The 18213-nt window shown below is 40.6% G+C and overlaps 1 protein-coding gene across 1 annotated transcript in view; it reads left to right on the top strand.

Moving 5' to 3' along the window:
- The first annotated feature begins 1258 nt into the window (after positions 1-1258).
- The window catches only part of vax2 (ventral anterior homeobox 2), a 31480-nt gene continuing 14525 nt past the window's right edge, over positions 1259-18213 (top strand). The window contains exons 1-2 of the mRNA XM_055938243.1: positions 1259-2357; positions 5907-6094. Coding sequence (XP_055794218.1) covers positions 2105-2357; positions 5907-6094 — 441 coding nt within the window. The 5' untranslated portion in view covers positions 1259-2104. The remainder of the gene's footprint in view (positions 2358-5906; positions 6095-18213) is intronic.

Genomic DNA, 18213 nt, shown 5'->3' with positions numbered 1-18213 from the left:
TGGAACCCCATTTTTCTAAGAGTGTATAGGCCTACCACGAGTGGCCACTTCTGTTTTATCATTGACGTTTTAGCTATGCTATTATCCTATTAGTAGGAAATGTGCATTATACACCAACTTGGTCTGTAATTGGCCTATCAAACATTCCCTAAACTCTAAGCATCCTCTCTATTTTTTTGTTTTCTTGGAATGCCCATACTATGGAAGCCGGTTTCCGACACCAAAAAAATTAAATCTCATTACGAATTATGAGATACTTAAGTCATAATTATGAGATGGTAAGTTATTACGAGATATGTAAATTCATAATTAGGAGATAGTGTCTCATTATTCCGACTTTCTATCTCCTAATTATGACTTTCATATTTCAAAATAATGACTTAACATCTCATAATAACAGCTTACTATCTCATAAGTATGACTCATTATTCTGACTTACTATCTCATAGCTCGTTAGGTTTTTTGTTGGCAGGAACAAGCTTCCATACATTCCAGATTTGTAAAAGGGAATTTCATGATTTTCCTCTCAAAATAATGGCAAAAAAGCTTACCGTGGTTTACTGAACTCATTGCATCCATTGACTATTCCAGGCTTCGAGAAGTTTCGTTTATAGTTTTTTTTAAATTAAGTTTAAACTAGTTTGAAAAAAAATTCTATTGTGTTCCATTGTTTATTTTATTATTAGAATAAAAAGCACACTGTTAAACTTAATAAATAAATACAAATCTAGTTGTTTCAAGAACATGTTGAATATTCATTACTGTATAAATTAACATGCATAATGTAATCATGTAGCCTTTGTTAACTTGTGTCAAGTATGTCAATTGAAAACATTGTATGTTAAAGCACTGTGTTTGTGTAACTAGTTCCACAGCCCTTTTTAGGTAAAATGCCCAAATAATAATTTCTAGTTGAATGAACATATGATACAATTTGAGAAAACACATAATTTTAAGTTGATTTAATTTTTGCCTACATTTTCTAAAGTTGGGTCAAATATTTTGTTTAGGTTCAGTTAACAATTGGACCGAAGAGTTGAGTGAACTAAAAAAGGCTGTGGAACCAGTTACTTAATAATAATAGTTTTTTTTTTTTACAGTGAAGGGTTCTTCGGCGGTATACACTTCTTAGAACGTAGACTGACTGATCTGTCTGTTTACCAATCAAAGACGAGCAAACCGGATATTACGTTGCTGGTGACAGCCTCTTTAAAGTGCACCCTGCCACAACATTATTGTCCATATGACTGTCACACCGTCAAGACAAAGCAAAATGATCGCCACCAAGATGATCTGAGCAATCATACAAGACGTATAGGCTACACACAGGTAATGGCTCGGTCAAGCCTTACTTGGTTTGTTTTGCCTCATGTGACCCTTTCCCCTGTTTGAACGCCCCTCCCCAACATTCTCTACACATACATTATTGCGCTCTCCAAAGGAAGAAGACCCCGAGCAGACCACCAACAACCCAACATCCGTGACCACGCCAAGACAGCTCCACCGAAACCAACAACTCAAACGGTGGTAAACTAACTGATTTCATGCCCGTGCTCTGGGGTGCCTGGTTTATAGGACAACAAGTTTCCTTTCTTGGATGCAGAGAGTGAACTGACTGTGCTGTTCAGAGGCTGAGACTGTTCTTCTGCCGGTTACGCGCTCGTCTTTCATTTTATTTATATGTGGGTGAGCAAATGTAGCACCTCCCAGCTTCGTTGGTCATAGATCTGGTCTCTCCTTGTAGACTATACACTTACTGTACGTACAACATGCATGTTAGATTTAGCGCGGTCCTATAGCTGAGGAGGGACCCTAGGCTTGTCCAAAGGGCCCCCTCATTCTCACCACCATCCACGATCTCTCTCCTGTACTTCGGATCGCAAGATAGTGCTGAAACATGCCGAGACACTTGCAGTGCAGCTCGGTTCCATCCCAGGTCGGCGTGACGGGTTCTGTTTTGTAACTGGATCTACTCTGGGGCATGGTCTGCCTCACCACAGCTGAAGAGAACTATTGCAAATGACTTAAAAGTGCAAAGAGTAGCAATAACTGCCCAATAGCGAGGTGAAGAATACAGAAGATCTATACACCAATATTCAAATCGATGTTCGATCAAGCCACGAATATGGGCGATGAGATCGCCGAGGATCGCAACAACGACCACCGCCTTGGATCCAACTCTCAGTGCCGTGACGGGATAGACAAATGCCATACCGAAATTGGGGGCAGGTCGCCGGTGCAGAGCACAACCGATACCCCGGGTACATCGGCTTCCACCCCGACCTCCTCCAGTGAAGACGGACATGATAAACTTTTAGGAGTGGACCCAGACTACTGCCGGAGGATTTTAGTTCGAGGTTAGTAACGAAATATTATTTATTGTTGTTGTTGCGAAAATGGAAATCTAGAAGGATAAATTGCAAAAAGAGGGAACATATTGTCTGCATAAGTTACTGAACAAAACCAGGTGTTTATCATTCTTAATATTTGAGAATTTCCATTAAATTCATGTAATATATTTAATTCATTTGCAAATATACCACTATTGCAATCACAACTATTAATAGCCTAATTCTACAACAACAACTACTACTAGGTAACTAGGCCATGTTACTACACTGCTACTACTACTATAATACCTTTACTCTTACAAATAAGCAAATAGTTGCAGTGATTTATTGTAAATAAAATAAGGTATTTCATATGCAGATAAAGATATAATACTATATATGTCCAATATACTTTAAACAAATGAATATATAGCTAGCCTATAAACTGACAGCAGCTTTATTTTTTGGAACAAATTTGCTATACTTAGAAGAAAAATATTCGAGCGAAATTTTTATGAAAATTATGAACATCTGAGATTAAAATGTACAGTAGAGCATAGAGATAATAATAACATATAATAATAGCAGTAGCTGCTTTGTACTATATGAATCAACGTTTTAATTATTGGCAAACAAACTACTTTAAAAAAAACACAAACCATCATGTGTACTTCTGTGTGTGTTTATTCATGGTCATGTTGTTATCTTTGTTTGAGTTAAGGTATTATTACTAAAAATTAAGCAATATGTTGTCCGTGCTCTCGTTGATCAAAAGAAATGGAGCCCCACCTTTCTAGGCCTATTGCCATCTTTGGATGGAATTCTCCAAAATGTGTCTACTCACTTAAGAGTTTTTTTAACAATATAAATATATATATTGTGATTCTTAGGATCTACAAATTCTTTAAAAAAATGTGTTGAGAATCAAACAAAACATAAGTTACTATTTTCAATTTCAAAATGTATAATTGTGTAATTAGTGGCCTACTCTATGCATGAGTTACACAACTGATATCTCCATAGTTTATTTCACCACGTCCAAGTATCTTGTAAGTGTATGTGTCGTGATGGTCATGATGGTTCAATAGTTTGTAGTAAATGAACATTCTCTTCTCATAACAAAACAATACCATGCCATATTTGGTAAATTACTAGTTACTTTCCTAATGCGTATTAAAATATAGTAAAATAGTTCCAGGAGTATGCATTTGCAGAAATAAATTATATTTAAAAGAAGAAACCGTTTGTAAAACATGTCAAATTGTTAAAGGTGTGTGCAAAATTACATAAAATACTTATTGCATGTCAAATAGGCTATAGTAGTTGTAGGCTATGTGACTGACTGACTTAGAATAACATTCATTGAATGAAACTGAATAATTTTGTTCAGAGCGTAATGACATCTCTTTGCACTGCTCTTTAGTCAGGGCTGTAAAATGCGTTATAATGTCAATGTCAACAAACCCTAAAGTATACAGGTGATTTTTTTGGGTTGTTTGTTTGTTTAAAACCTTATTGAGATAATATCAAAATTATGAATATGGCTTTCTAAGTAAATAGTCATAGTGAGCAGCAAAAAAAACATTTGATTTCAGTTTATTTTGAAACTTTTGAACTTGTAGGCCTATTCATTATATTCAAGTTGAACACTTATTTCTAAAATAGCATATCCATGCCCCTTACCCGGATAGTTTTCACACCAATGTGAGATTAATATTTGTCATGGATACCGTAACACCATATATCAGTTAATCACCAAACTATTAGCCCACAGAAACACTGATATTATTAATTTCTCTTCTTACAAAAAACAGTTTCCCCCCTATTTGTGCACATTTGATTTTCACCAAATGTATAAATGAACCTTTCATTTGAACAACGATAATCATACACACCACCTACAGTAAAGGTCTACATAATTGAATTCATTGCGCGTGCCCCGGGGCTAAATGTGAACAGAAAGCCCCATAATTGTAGAAGTGAACGGCCTCGGCGGTAGACCGAGATTGATTAGATGTGGTGAGGGCGAGTTGAGCGTTTTTGGCAGAGTTGCTCGGGACACCAAGCTCGCAATAGCCGGTGTCACTATTTGTTTTTAAAGCTGATGATTGAATGCGCTAGGTACCGCTTGAGAAGCCGAGGTCAGAGAAAGGTCAGGCGGTCTGTCTTATGTGCAAAGTCTCGATGTGCGTGCAAACCGTTTGAAAGGCCCTGCTGCAAAGTTGTACATTTTGAGGATTTTAAAATTGAGTATCATGAATGAGTAGATGTTTAGTTAGAAATGATAAATATGCACAATGTTGGAACGCGTCTCTATAGCTCTTGCTAACACCTTGGATGCTTGCATGGAAGTTAGACAAGCTCTACGCAGAGACCGTGCCGTATAGGCCCTATAGATGCTATTTCCCCATGAAATGTGCAATATATAGGCTGTAGGGCCTATGTGGATGAACCACATAAGCCCTACGTATAGCCTACAACACTTCAAATAGTATACGGTGGTTCAGATTTTTTATATCTTCTATAACTTTGATTCAATTTAAGTTTTGCTGAGGAATTGAAATAGATTTAGACGCAACATGATTCGACAGATCTAGGCTACTGCTCCTTTGACATATTTATTTTATGGTGGGACCCAGCTTGGTTAGTCTATATGTTTTGCACTTATTAATAGGTGTTTGGTATTGCATAAATAGCATCTTAGGCATACTCCATACTTTTATATAAAAACACACATTTCATGATGTTTTACTGAACAAAACGATTTCACGTTGTCCCATAAATTGCTATATTTAACGTTGTGTACTGATGCGTCAACTAGCCGGTTACACTATATTCTTCAGGATGGGTTCTAGGACTCATGGCAAATGCAGAGGTTTAATTCGAAATATAACTCTGAGAACATGCTCTCCAAAAATGTAGGCCTACTTGCGCCGAGACAGACAATTACGTACCGGTAGGTCTATAATTTAATAATGGGATAGGGAAGTATCTTTCAGTTCTCATTATTCTGGCTATAACTTCTTGAGAATATTCCCCGAACACAGCAAAAAAGCAAGCTACTATAGTGAATGTGTGAAACTCCGAGGTAGCCTATTCCCCAATAAAAAAAATCCAAATGGTATACCTAACTTATGTCCAGTTCCATTACATACTGCAGCATAGCCTACCCTCAGTTGAAAATATGGAAGAACTATTCTAAGGCATTGTACTCGTAATATCTATCTAACGAACGGATATGCCTGTTATCTCTGTAAGGTGCATTGAGTTTTATTTACGGATATTGTGATTCTTACAATATATTATCCATCTATTACTTCTTCCCCTTCTTTATTTATTTTACTACAAACTTGACTAGCCTATATTTCCAAGGAAGACAACTAGATGTCAATGTCCTCATACTGAAAACAATGCTCACGTCAAGAGATCATTCTTATATTGCGTAGGAGCACAATGTTTAACAATATCTTCCTGGTCGGTACAAAAAAGAATGACATTGGTAGGCTACTACAGCGTGTGCAATTATAATAAGACTATGGGACATTTCACACACGGTGTCTGGCTGTATATCCACAGATGCCAAGGGCACCATCCGGGAGATCGTGTTGCCAAAGGGCCTGGACCTCGACAGGCCAAAACGAACGCGGACATCATTCACCGCCGAGCAGCTCTACCGGCTCGAGCTCGAGTTCCAGCGCTGCCAGTACGTAGTCGGCCGCGAGCGCACTGAGCTGGCGAGGCAGCTGAACCTGTCCGAAACACAGGTAAGAAACATACATCATTTGACAGTGTAGGCCTATTTCTTCAGAAGTGGTGAGTTATGGATAATATATTGATATCCTATTGTGCCAATAAAGACAAATTGTATACGTAACCGTGAGTCCCCATTGTAGGCCTATATATTTAAATATTAGATTGAAAGGTATGCTATCATGATAACTCATCGCTGTGCACAGTCACATGATATAATGTCTCAGCTGTTTTTATACCCAACTTTTGTCATGGAGATGCATCTACTAAGGAGAAAGCACGACGTGTACATCTGACATCATAACCAATGTCTTGATTTGGAAACTTCAATGGTCATCATGATATAGGCTAGGATTGGCGCAATGGCTTCATTCTTGGGTTCTATCCATAAGTCCATATTGTCAGTGCTGACTTTTCTTAGCGGGAATTCACAGTAGCTCCATCGCCAGACGTCTCATGTAAACAAACCAAACAACACAGCTACCTCTGTGCTTTACAGTAAGTATTCAATAATAATAATAGCCTAATAATAATAATAATAGGTATTTGTGTTATTTCAACTTTTTGTTGTAGATACCCGTGGGTTGTAGCCTATAAAACAAACTTTAGTCTAGACAGCAGTAACAAGGGATAGATGGATGTAGTCTAGGCTGCTATAGCCAGTGCCCTCCACATGAATGATTGAGCAAGGATGGAGAATAACACACAACATGGTGTGAAAGAATAGGGCCTCATTTGTCATTTGTCAACTGATGCATTACTATGCCTCTGATCCAATTATACGAGTTGTGGCTTATATAACTAAACTAGTTACATGTCAAGTTATCATCATTTCCACAATACATTTAGTAGGCTAGACCTAACGCAATGTGTAGTCCATAAATCCATTCCTGAAAATGAAAGAAGGAAAGGGTTGGTGTGAATGAAATACGCTATAGGCCCTATTGTCGAAAGGACCGTGTCCAACACCAAGTAGCCTACAGTTAAACCGCATCTCCCTGACCACTGATAAGAATCACCTTTATTCGCCACGTATTTATATGTACTAGGAATTTGACCTGGTGAAATGGTGCTAACCCCACAACTGAATTTATACAGGCTGAATATCTAAACGAAGAATGTACACACAATCCACATATTCTATAGATACAGCAAAAACGGAACAATTACACATAGGCTAGCTGTAGCCAACTACTACACAAAGCTGATAAAAATGGACAATTGTCCAGCGAATTGATAACCCCTACAGATCAATGGCAATGATGGAGAGGAGACGAGACGAAGAAAGAAAGCTAATACTTTTGGGACGCAGGCACATTCATGCAATGTTCTTCAGGGCATAGTAGTGGCTGTCAGTGGGAGGGGCCTATTTCTACCACTTTTTAGGGGAAAGAAGACGTATGGGGTATATAGGCTACTGGGTGGCAGCAATGCATCGTTTGTAAGGCCTATAGCTTACCCAGACATTCTTTCAGATTGTTTAAAACTGTAAAATTCCCATATTTCTATAGTCAATATTGTCAGTCATAATTTAGCTCAGTAACCGAAAGGTTGCACGATCGAATCCCCGAGTTGACAAGGTAACAATCTGTCGTTCTGCCTCTGAACAAGGCAGTTAACCCACTGTTCCTAGGCCGTCATTGAAAATAAGAATTTGTTCTTAACTGACTTGCCTAGTTAAATAAAGGTTCAAATAAAAAAAATATTTCATCTGGAGGCTATTAAAAACAATACCCAGAAGGTGTTGTAGCATTTTAGAGCAATTTCTTGAAGCTGTTTCCATTGAAATTGCGAACTTCGTCTGCTAATATATTTTGCTTTGATAATTTACACATTCAACAGCCCCAGGAGCAAATTTGCATAGGCCCTAATCAACAAATTTAAAATAAAAAAATACCCCAAAAAACAAAGAACAACCACATTAGGCGATTAATCATTCTGTCATTTCTAAAAGCTTTCACTTTTTATGTTTCGGTGAAGTTCAATTTCAGAGTTTATATTTTCACTTTGTTCGAGTAGGCCTCGAGGCTCTAGCTGTATCTTTATGAGTTGCTGATATTCAAGGCTTTAACAAGAGTCAAACCAGTCATTTGATTTTCAGGTCCACTTACGCAACGTACACTGGCCTATATGTGTGTTTTAAATCATTGCCATTCGGTTTTGAGAGAGAGTGGTCGTGAAATGTACGATTGAGCGTAGTAATAATAGCTTTTATGAATAATTTATAATACTAACTCAGCTTAACTAAAGGCAACATTATACTTTGATGGTCATGGGGGGGGGGGGGGGGGGGCAAGAACTGAAATGCACATTTGGGGAAAAACTCTGATTTCTGAGTGCGTTTTGGTAACTTAATTCGTATTCATCCCCTCCAAATATTTCCAGTCAAAGTCACGTTCATTTCACAGCACCAAGCTATACATTGTATCCACAACATTCTGATTCTGTAGTGTCCATGCAGCCTCAGGCCTGTTGGAGGGGAGGATGTTCACCTATTACTATTGTCAACATGTCCACTTTGGCAACCAAACAAACAATATATTTCTAAGTAAAGTCACACCAAGTTATCCAACTAAACAAAACGTTTAATGTTATATCTAGTATATCTAGTTTAGCACAATATTCCAATAAACATCGACCCAAGGGTATTACAAATCCCATTTTTGCTGTTAGCTATGTAGATGTGGGCCTCTGCATGGTTTGGTAACTGCAAAGAGTGTTTACATCAAACGGCTCTTCACTTAGCGCCTACTGAGACATTTAAATGCCCATGCTCTCGTCGATTTCTTTCGATTAAAAAAGACCGGATAAAGTAGATATTACAAATGATTGAATTCATCAAATGCTATACTAGGTCCTACTTAATTTGTCAAGAGATAATAGCCTAATATCAAAATGTAATCGAATAAATGTAATAGGCTCTTAGCCTGAACCTTAGTGCATCCAACAACGCAATAACATGTAGCCTAATTTAGCCAAGCATGTTTTGTGCTGTAACACATAGCTCAAATTGCTAAATTTAGACATTGGTAGGCCTATTTTATATTCCGTGTTACCAGCACGAAATCTCGGTTACGATAGGCTTCGTTGGGCTTAAAACATGTCATTTATATAATGTTTATTAAGTTATCAAAGGCAGACCTCAATGGGTGTTGACCTGTGATATTGCACTCACTGGGCACGGACGTCAGTTCAACATCTAGTTTGATTTACATTTGGTTGAGTTGCCAACTAACGTGAATTCAACGTGAAATCAACAACTAAATGTCACTTAATTGGATTTACGTTAAAAGTTGTGAAAAATATACGAAATTCCCTTATTGATGACTTTTTGCAAATCCAATCTGCTTTCCACATTGATTCAACTTCATCACATTTAATCATTTGTGTGGTTGTTGTTGAAATGACTTGAAAAAACGTTTTTCCCAGTGGGGAATGTGATGTCATTCACGTAAATAGTTTATTGTTCCAAAGTTGACCGATTCCTAAGCGCTAGTGTTTCAGGATACAGGCGTTGACAAAGGTGTAACTCGAATATGTTTGGTCACTATCAAAACTATCAAAACGAGCCACATGCTGCATTTACATTTAGCCAAAATTTCATGAAAGATATTAGATAATGTCCTTATTTTGCTGTTCGTTCACGTGACAGGCTAAACATCAAACGGTTTGTTTAGGTATAGGTATGACATGAGTAAGCCATCCTTATAATACAGCCTCATGTAAGACAACTTATTCAATGAGGTGCCAATGTGCTTCGGGCAACCTAAACAGTTTCGCAGTAAAAACAAAGTTTATTTCCAGACCAGTTGTGCGTAAAAGCTTTGAGTTCAAGCTTTGAGAGACACGAGCTACATGAAAGCAAACTATTTGAGAGGTGATGAATAACATTTAAAGTAAAATCCTCCCTCACTCAGGAAACACCTCGCCTCTCCCCAGAGCCCAGCAGGTGGCTCCCACTTCACGCGTAACGCGGCGGGGAGCCCCGCGCCCTTGGCACGCTATGGAGGTTGTCTTGGGGATGCCTGTGCGGCTACTAAGTATCGCCTACGCCAGGTGCACCTTCCTAGCAGGCTAAACGCCGCCGATTCACAGGCACTGTAGGGGGGGAGACCTGTTACTTTAACAGTTAGAGGAGTTACTTGAGCTCTGGTGAAAGTTTCTCAACATTTGCAAATCAGTATTCTAACATTTCTTTGAAACACGGGGATTGAGACCAGTGAAGCATGAAGCATCCACTGACTTCACCTGTTGTGTTTCAAAGACCTCTTCATTATGAAAATTCGTATTATATCAGGGGATACATTGATAAAGGCATGGTAATGGTTTTGCTACAGCTGCTATGACTGTGACTCCTCTTTTTCGGTTTAGAAGCACTGACTTACTCAGCTGACAAAATACTCAAATTACATTTCTGGGTGGTTCTGATTCTGAATGCCAAAATGGTGCTTGCTTGGTTTTCGACAATTGTTTATTCAGACCCTTGTTTTTACATTTAAGCTTACAAGTATATTTTGGGTTGACCCTCGGTTAATACCTCCATACCATTTGGAGCCCTTTCATCCCGTCCACTTGCATTCTCTTCCAATGCTAAAACGTGATTCAATTCTGTCTATCAATCCACCGAGTAGGCTTTTTCAGCTTGCTTGAAAAACACCATCGTCTAAGAGTGTGCCCGAAACAGCTCCTTACTCCCTATATAAAGGGGCCCTACCCCATAGGGCTCTGTTTTAAAAGGAATGCACTATATTCAAAATAGGGTGCCATTTCAGACACACAGTAGACAGGGTCTAATGATTGCCTTTCACATCGAGAAATGTTAATGCCTTTCATTCTGTTACCTTTTAATTTGAACTTGGCTCTACATAAGCTATGCATTCTACAATGTGAGGAATGAAGATATCTTATTGGTGGGTGGTGGCCCTAGGAGGAATGAAGATATCTTATTGGTGGGTGGTGGCCATAGGAGGAATGGAGATGTCTTACTAGTGAGTGATGGACCTGGTAGGACAACATTTTTAGCACCATTTACTGAAATGACTTTTCCCTCTGACTGAAATGATGGTCTAGACTGAAACAATTATGTTTTACAAAATACTTAAGCGAATGAGGGTTTATCTTTTTACTCTTGTCTAAATGATGACACGATATGGTCATCTGTCACCTGACAGGCTCTCAACCCCTTTGGACATAAAGAAGTTGCGTCAACATAGTTTCCATGTTATTTCAACATGACCATTAGTTATATTATTGTTCAAAACTGGTTGGATTTGGGGAAATGAGACAGTTATGCATATAGCTGCCCAGAAACCTCTCTTTACCTACCCAACACTCTTCCCATCCCAACTTGTACCAACCATGATGTCTGGCCATTATCAGAGTTTACCATCACCAGGGACCATTTTACTTACATTGCAATGTATCAATATATTGTTCTCTGCTGTCCATCTGTGGAAAAACCATGGATTTAATGGTGGAAGGGGCTGTTTAAAACTGGTTTAATCCTGGGCTGGGACAAATGGTACAAGGCTAAGTGTCAAAATGCATGGAATCACAGTAGTTTCAGTGGAGTTTTGGACAAAAGCTGGTTTTAGCGAGCAGCTATGGCCAAACATGTGGATGTATTTTGATCTTTCAAGGCAGCAAAGCTTGCTAACATGCACAATCAGATGGGCTGAGGAGCTGCTGGAAAACTTCCACAACCACGTTTGTTTTAGAGACTTGTGTGTGAAGTACAGTAAGTGCTTGTGTGTGTAATATTGATCATGTCTAGAGTGGTATGCAGGTCTGTGATACTTGTGTCCAACCTCCAACCAACTGAATGCAAGATAAAGACAGAGATATGAAATGCTGGAAACAAACTGTAGAAACAAGGGGTCATTTATTCTATGCCGTACTGACCCTAGATTTTCACGCTTGAGAGAGAGAGATAGACAGACAGAGGGACTGACAGACAGAGATAGACAGAGAGCAGAGACTCAGAGAGTGGATCTGATCCTAATCTTACTAAAACCCTGTGAGGAGGTAGGATCGAGGACATATTAAAAAGATGCGTAACACCTCTGTTTTGAAACATCAGCTTGTCCGAATCCTATACACACACATCCCTACTAATACCTTCTCTGCTGACAAACATCCCTCTGTCACTTCTCCTTCTGGGGAGCTCAGCTCTTTAGACCCGACCCACAGTAACCGTCTTAGTGCACCACGGGTACATAAGTGGCCATATGTATGCAGGGGCCAGGAGTTTTCCCTAGCCACATTGAATAACCCTACCAGGGATAACTCCAGGGCCTATGTAAAGTTTCCATATATACTGTAGTACAGAGTCTCTTTTTTTAAACAGCAGCAGTTGGGCTTCTAGAGCAGGGTTGGGCTCAGTTGGAGTTAAAAGCAGTCAAATCAGGAAGCAAACTGAAATTCCAATTCAATCATTTAAAGAAGGGTATGTGGTTTTAATGACTTCATTTTGGGATTTTCAAATTTGTATTTATTATGGATCCTTCCTGGTGTCCAGCAAAATTGAAGCAGTAATACATTAAACAAAATCACAACATATTAAGTGTGTGCCCTCAGGCCTCTACTCTACTACCATATATTTATAACACAAAATCTATGTTTACATGTGTGTATAGTGCGTTTGTTCTTCACAGCCCCCGCTGTTCCATAAGGTGTATTTTTATCTGTTTTTTTAAATCTAATTTTAATGCTGGCATGAGTTACTTGATGTGGAATAGAGTTTCATGTAGTCATGGCTCTTTGTAGTACCTTGCGCCTCCCATAGTCTGTTCTGGACTTGGGGATTGTGAAGAGACCTTTGGTGGCATGTCTTTTCGGGTATGCATGGGTGTCAGAGCTGTGTGCCAGTAGTTCAAACAGACAGCTCGGTGCATTCAATATGTCAATACCTCTCACAAATACAAGTAGTGATGAAGTCAATCTCTCCTCCACTTTGAGCCAGGAGAGATTGACATGCTTATTATTGTTAGCTCTCTGTGTACATCCAAGGGCCAGCCGTGCTGCCCTGTTCTGAGCCAATTGCAATTTTCCTAAGTCTCTTTTTTGTGGCACCTGATAACAGAATTGAACAGTAGACCAGGTGCGACAAAACTAGGGCCTGTAGGACTTGTTTTATTGATAAAGCAGAGCAGCACTTTTTTACGGACAGACTTCTCCCCATCTAAGATACCATTGTATCAATATGTTTAGACCATGACAGTTTACAATCCAGGGTTACACCAAGCAGTTTAGTATCCTCAACTTGCTCAATGTGCACATTATTTATTACAAGATTTAATTGAGGTTTAGGGTTTAGTGAATGATTTGTTTCAAGTACAATGCTTTTAGTTTTTGAAATATTTCGGGGAAGGCATGGCTCTTGACTTTCGCCTCTCCCGAGTTCGAACAGGAGTTGCAGCAATGGGGCAAGACTGTAACTACCAATTGGGGAGAAAAAAGGGTTAAAATACAAAAAACCTGAGATTCTTCACATATACTAGTCTGTGCTGTTGTCACTCAGTTATTGCTTTGCTGTCGGGACTTTCATTTGTTGTCTTGGGCTATCACCAAGGATGCAAAAAGCAGGGGTCTGAGTGTGTGTGTGTCTCTCTCTCCTTCTCTCTCGGACTCTGTCTCTCTCTGTGTTTATGTATGTATGCACATAGTATGTGGACACCTGCTCGTCGAACATCTCATTCCAAAATCATGGGCATTAATATGGATTTGCCACTCTTCTGGGAAGGCTTTCCACTAGATGTTGGAACATTGCTGCGGCGACTTGCTTCCATTCAGCCACAAGAGCAATAGTGAGGTTGGGCACTGATGTTGGGCGATTAGGCCTGGCTCGCAGTGTGCATTCCAATTAATCCCAAAGACCAGTCAAGTTCTTCCACATCAATCTTAACAAACCATTTCTGTATGGACCTCACTTTGTCCACATGGGTATTGTCATGCTGAAACAGGAAAAGGCCTTACCCAAACTGTTGACACTAAATTGGAAGCATAGAATCGTCTAAAATGTTATTGTATGCTGTAGCGATAAGATTTCCCTTCACTGGAACTAAAGGGCCTAGGCTGAACCATGAAAAACAGTCCCAGACCATTATTCCTCATCCACCAAACTTTACAGTGGGCACTTTGCATTGGGACAGGCAGCGTTCTCCTGGCATCCGCCAAACCCAAACTACCAGATGGTGAAACATGATTCATCACTCCAGAGAACGCTTTCCGCTGCTCCAAAGTCCAATGGCGGCGAGCTTTACATCAATCCAGCATTGCACATGGTGATCTTAGGCTTGTACGCGGCTACTCGGCCATGGAAACCTATTTCATGAAGCTCCCGACAAACAGACATTTTGCTGACATTGCTTCCAGAGGCAGTTTGGAGCTTGGTAATGAGTTTTGCAACCGAGGACAGATGATTTTGACGTGATATGCGCTTCAGCACTCGGCGGTCCCGTTCTCTATGCTTGTGTTGTCTACCACTTCGTGGCTGAGCCGTTGTTGCTCCTAGACGTTCCACTTCACAACAGTCTATGACGGTGCCACGTTGGAAGTCACTGAGCTCTTCAGTACGGGCCATTCTACTGCCAATGTTTGTCTATGGAGATTGCATGGCTGTGTGCTCGATTTCATACACCTGATAGCAACGTCGGTGGCTGAAATAGACGAATCCACTAATTTGATGGGGCGTCCACGTACTTTTGGCCATGTAGTGTATATGTGTGTGTTTCTGAATGTCCTTCGCTGTGCATTGTTCTCAGTAACTCCCAGACATTGTCTGGCTAGTCGTCTGGAGCACGGAGGGCACAGGGCATTACGTAGTCCTACAGATGTAGGAGAATGAGAGAGAGGACGGGACAGAGGCAGGGATTGTATAAAAGCTGAAAGAGTAGGACACATTTTTAGGAAGGAAGGGAGACAGACAGACGTGGGCCTAAACCAGTTACAAATGTTGTTGCATTGTCTATTCATTGCAGGGCTATTCATTATTTTAAAAGTGTGATCAAGAGTTTAAGGAATTTTATGTACAGTGATTGATGTCCTCCTCTGGCCTTGTACAGTCTCAGGTTGTAAAACTGACGTTCAACACATTTGACACAACGTTGTGATACAACTGATCTTTTTTGTGATACAACAGAGATAATATCTGCACAAAAACGTTTACACGGCCATTGTTTGTTGTCTCCAAAACGCTTTTGTCATTTTTTTATTTTTTTGTGCAACAAATCTCTTTGAAGGATGTGTGTGTGCATGCGTGCAAGGCCTTCATTTCGTTCACCGGGAAATAGCGTAACGCAATTATCTCATTGGATTAGCAAGAACAACACGCCGAATTGGTTTATCTAAACCTCGACATCATGGGACCTTAGGACGAAGGGCTAGGCCCACCCCGGGGCGGGGCAGTGGGCGGGATGGGGAGGTGGACAGAGCGGGGAGCAGAGGGCCTAATAATAGTCCCAAGTGCTTTTACGCTAAGGAGGATTAGGGAGCTACATCTACCAGTGAGTGGCTAAGATGGGGTCGACCCTTGGCTGAACCTGCCTGGACATGTGTTTCAGTAATGCAAAGTCGGGATTGAGGGAGGGAGGGATGAGGGCAAAGGAGCAGGGCACGAGGGCGAGAGGATGAGCAGGTGAAAAAAGGTGAAAAATATGACGAGATAGGAGGTAGGAGATATAGGGGGTAGGAGTTATAAATTGAAACTGGGGCCGCGTTTGGATGAGGTCCCAGGTGTTAGAACAGAACGTGGGATTGGAGAGAGAGAGAAGGGCTGTGAGGGAAAAGGAACATTTGTCATATTCATCCATGTACAATGTTACCGTACCGTTTCCATACAGAACATTTTGTAATTGCTACCATACAGTATTCTTATAGAAAAGAAAGTCATTGTTACCATTGAGTTTCCTTATAGAAAAGGGCCATACAGTCATACAGTTTTGCTATAGAAAACGAAGTCATTGTACTCCTAGACCGAGGCCAGGCGGTCTGATGTTCATCACATGTGCAGGATCAGCGGGGTCGCGGGGGAACGTTGAGCCTCTTCCAGGGTCACAGAAAGTGTTCGAAATATTGTCAGCAGGTGTCCGTCCTGCTTAATGGAGCCAGGCTTTTCCACCCCACAGACTCTCTTTTGAGAGATTAACTAGCTTCTCACTAGTACACCCCATTATTTGGTCACAACTACAGCCTTTAGTAGCTTTATAGGGCATTTATAAAGCCTTCATAAGAACTATATGGAGGCTTAGGAACAAAGTCATCCTACATAAAGGGTGATAAAAGTGTTACCCCATTTTGGCCAGCCTAATCCTATATATATATCTTTTTTTATAGCATTACATTTTCTAAAGAATCATTCTGATGTGTAGGTCTGATGTCTTCATTAGACACAATCAGAACTATTCAAGACACCGGCTATCTGTCTGCATGTATTGCCGGTGTTGCGTTGCTGATGTGACTTTAAATAGTGTGACATCCATCTCCTGAGCTGCTTCAGTTCGGTAGACTCACATATGGACTCCCAGTTGACCTTTGCCCTGGGTTAGTTAGCCCTAGCAGGTGGCTCAAACTAACACCACTCCATCCCTGCTTGTGTTGTTGTGGTTTGGCAGTGTTTAGTACTAGTGGACTCAGGAATATCCAGCTCTGTCCTGCACACTCTGTCTTGCCCTACCTGCTCTACTCTAACCCTTGTGTTGTGAGATGGAGTGTGTAGTAGTGGACACAGGCCTACTACCCTGTAGCAGTCCAGCTATCCAGAATGTTCTGCTTTTGCTCTATCCTCTCCTATCTCTGTTCTAACCACCCCTGCCCACCCCTGCTCTGCTTTGCCCTGGCTGTGCCCTACCAGAGCAGAGCAGAGGGGAGCGGGAGAGCTGCAGGGCAAATCCAGGTCATTGCCAGGCCAGCACTCCCCCTCTCTCTCTCACTCTGTAATCTCTGCCCTAGCTCTGAACCCTGGATCTCATTAGGATGGATTTATTTCCAATAGTGTATATGTACGAGAGGGTACAGATTTGTTTTCTTTCTCTTTTCATAATTCCACCCCCCCCTCCCGTAGTAGTCCCCTGTAAACCCCAGGGTTTTTCCTCAACTGTGACGACTGTGATATGAACGGCCCGGCTCACTCCAGCCTCCCCGCATCTCAGTCCCTGGCTAAGCCACGCCCCACCGAGGAGGTGGAGAGTGGTAATTGTGGGTTTTCACCCAATGGGGAGGCATTAGGGACACAAGACTCCATCTGAGGTTTTGGTTTGAAAAACCCTGGTGTGGGAAGTGGTATTATTAGCTTAGACAGATGTACTATATACATAAAGAGGGTTAAGACAAGACAGAGACTATGTGGATTGAGGCCCAGGTCTTTACTCTAAGTCTAAGATGTGGCATCAGTGTCCTTCTCAGCGGGGGAAGATCCCTTCCCAATCTCATTATACACATACAAATGGAACCGCTGAGACAATGGTGACCTGAAGTCCTGAGACTTAACTAACCACCAGGACCGCAGATGTAAACAACAGTTTTATTCAGCGTTGGGGTCAATTTCAATTAAATTCAGGTAAATTTAGAAATGTAACTGAATTCCAATTCCACATTTTCCTGATTTGAAAAGCATTGAAGAGAATTGGAATTTCAGTGTACTTCCTGAATTGACTGGAATCGAAATGGAATTAACTCCAACCCTGTAAACAACAGTTCTATCACATAGCTTTCACCTGTCCAGTCAGATCAAGACTCTTTAACTGAGTGAATATTTTTCTTGATTCTACCTCCATTGTCCTCCTCCTAGAGTGTCTGAATATTTTCCCCTCTCTCTTCAAGGTTACCAGAGATTATGTGTGTGAGTAAATGCTAAAGAGAGAATTGTGGTGGGGACTGGGGAGGTTTCTGTCCTGTGGTTGCCATCGGTTGTGTGTTTTATATACACATGACCTCTCTGTGACTGCTGTGTGTGATGTGAATACAGCAGCTCACCTCATGGCTGTATTATGTTGTGTGTGTCCTGTACTTGCCATGCTGCTGATAGTCATATAGGTTATCTAGGTCCTGCTCATCATTGATGCTTTCCAAATGGAACCCTATTCTCTAGTGCACTATATAAGGAATAGGTTGCCATTGGAACGCAACTGTAACGATT

The sequence above is a fragment of the Salvelinus fontinalis genome, chromosome 11, assembly GCF_029448725.1.
Source record: "Salvelinus fontinalis isolate EN_2023a chromosome 11, ASM2944872v1, whole genome shotgun sequence".
Lineage (NCBI taxonomy): Eukaryota > Metazoa > Chordata > Actinopteri > Salmoniformes > Salmonidae > Salvelinus > Salvelinus fontinalis.
The sequence above is the reverse complement of the archived record's forward strand: the minus strand, read 5'-3'. Positions and strand labels throughout refer to the sequence as shown.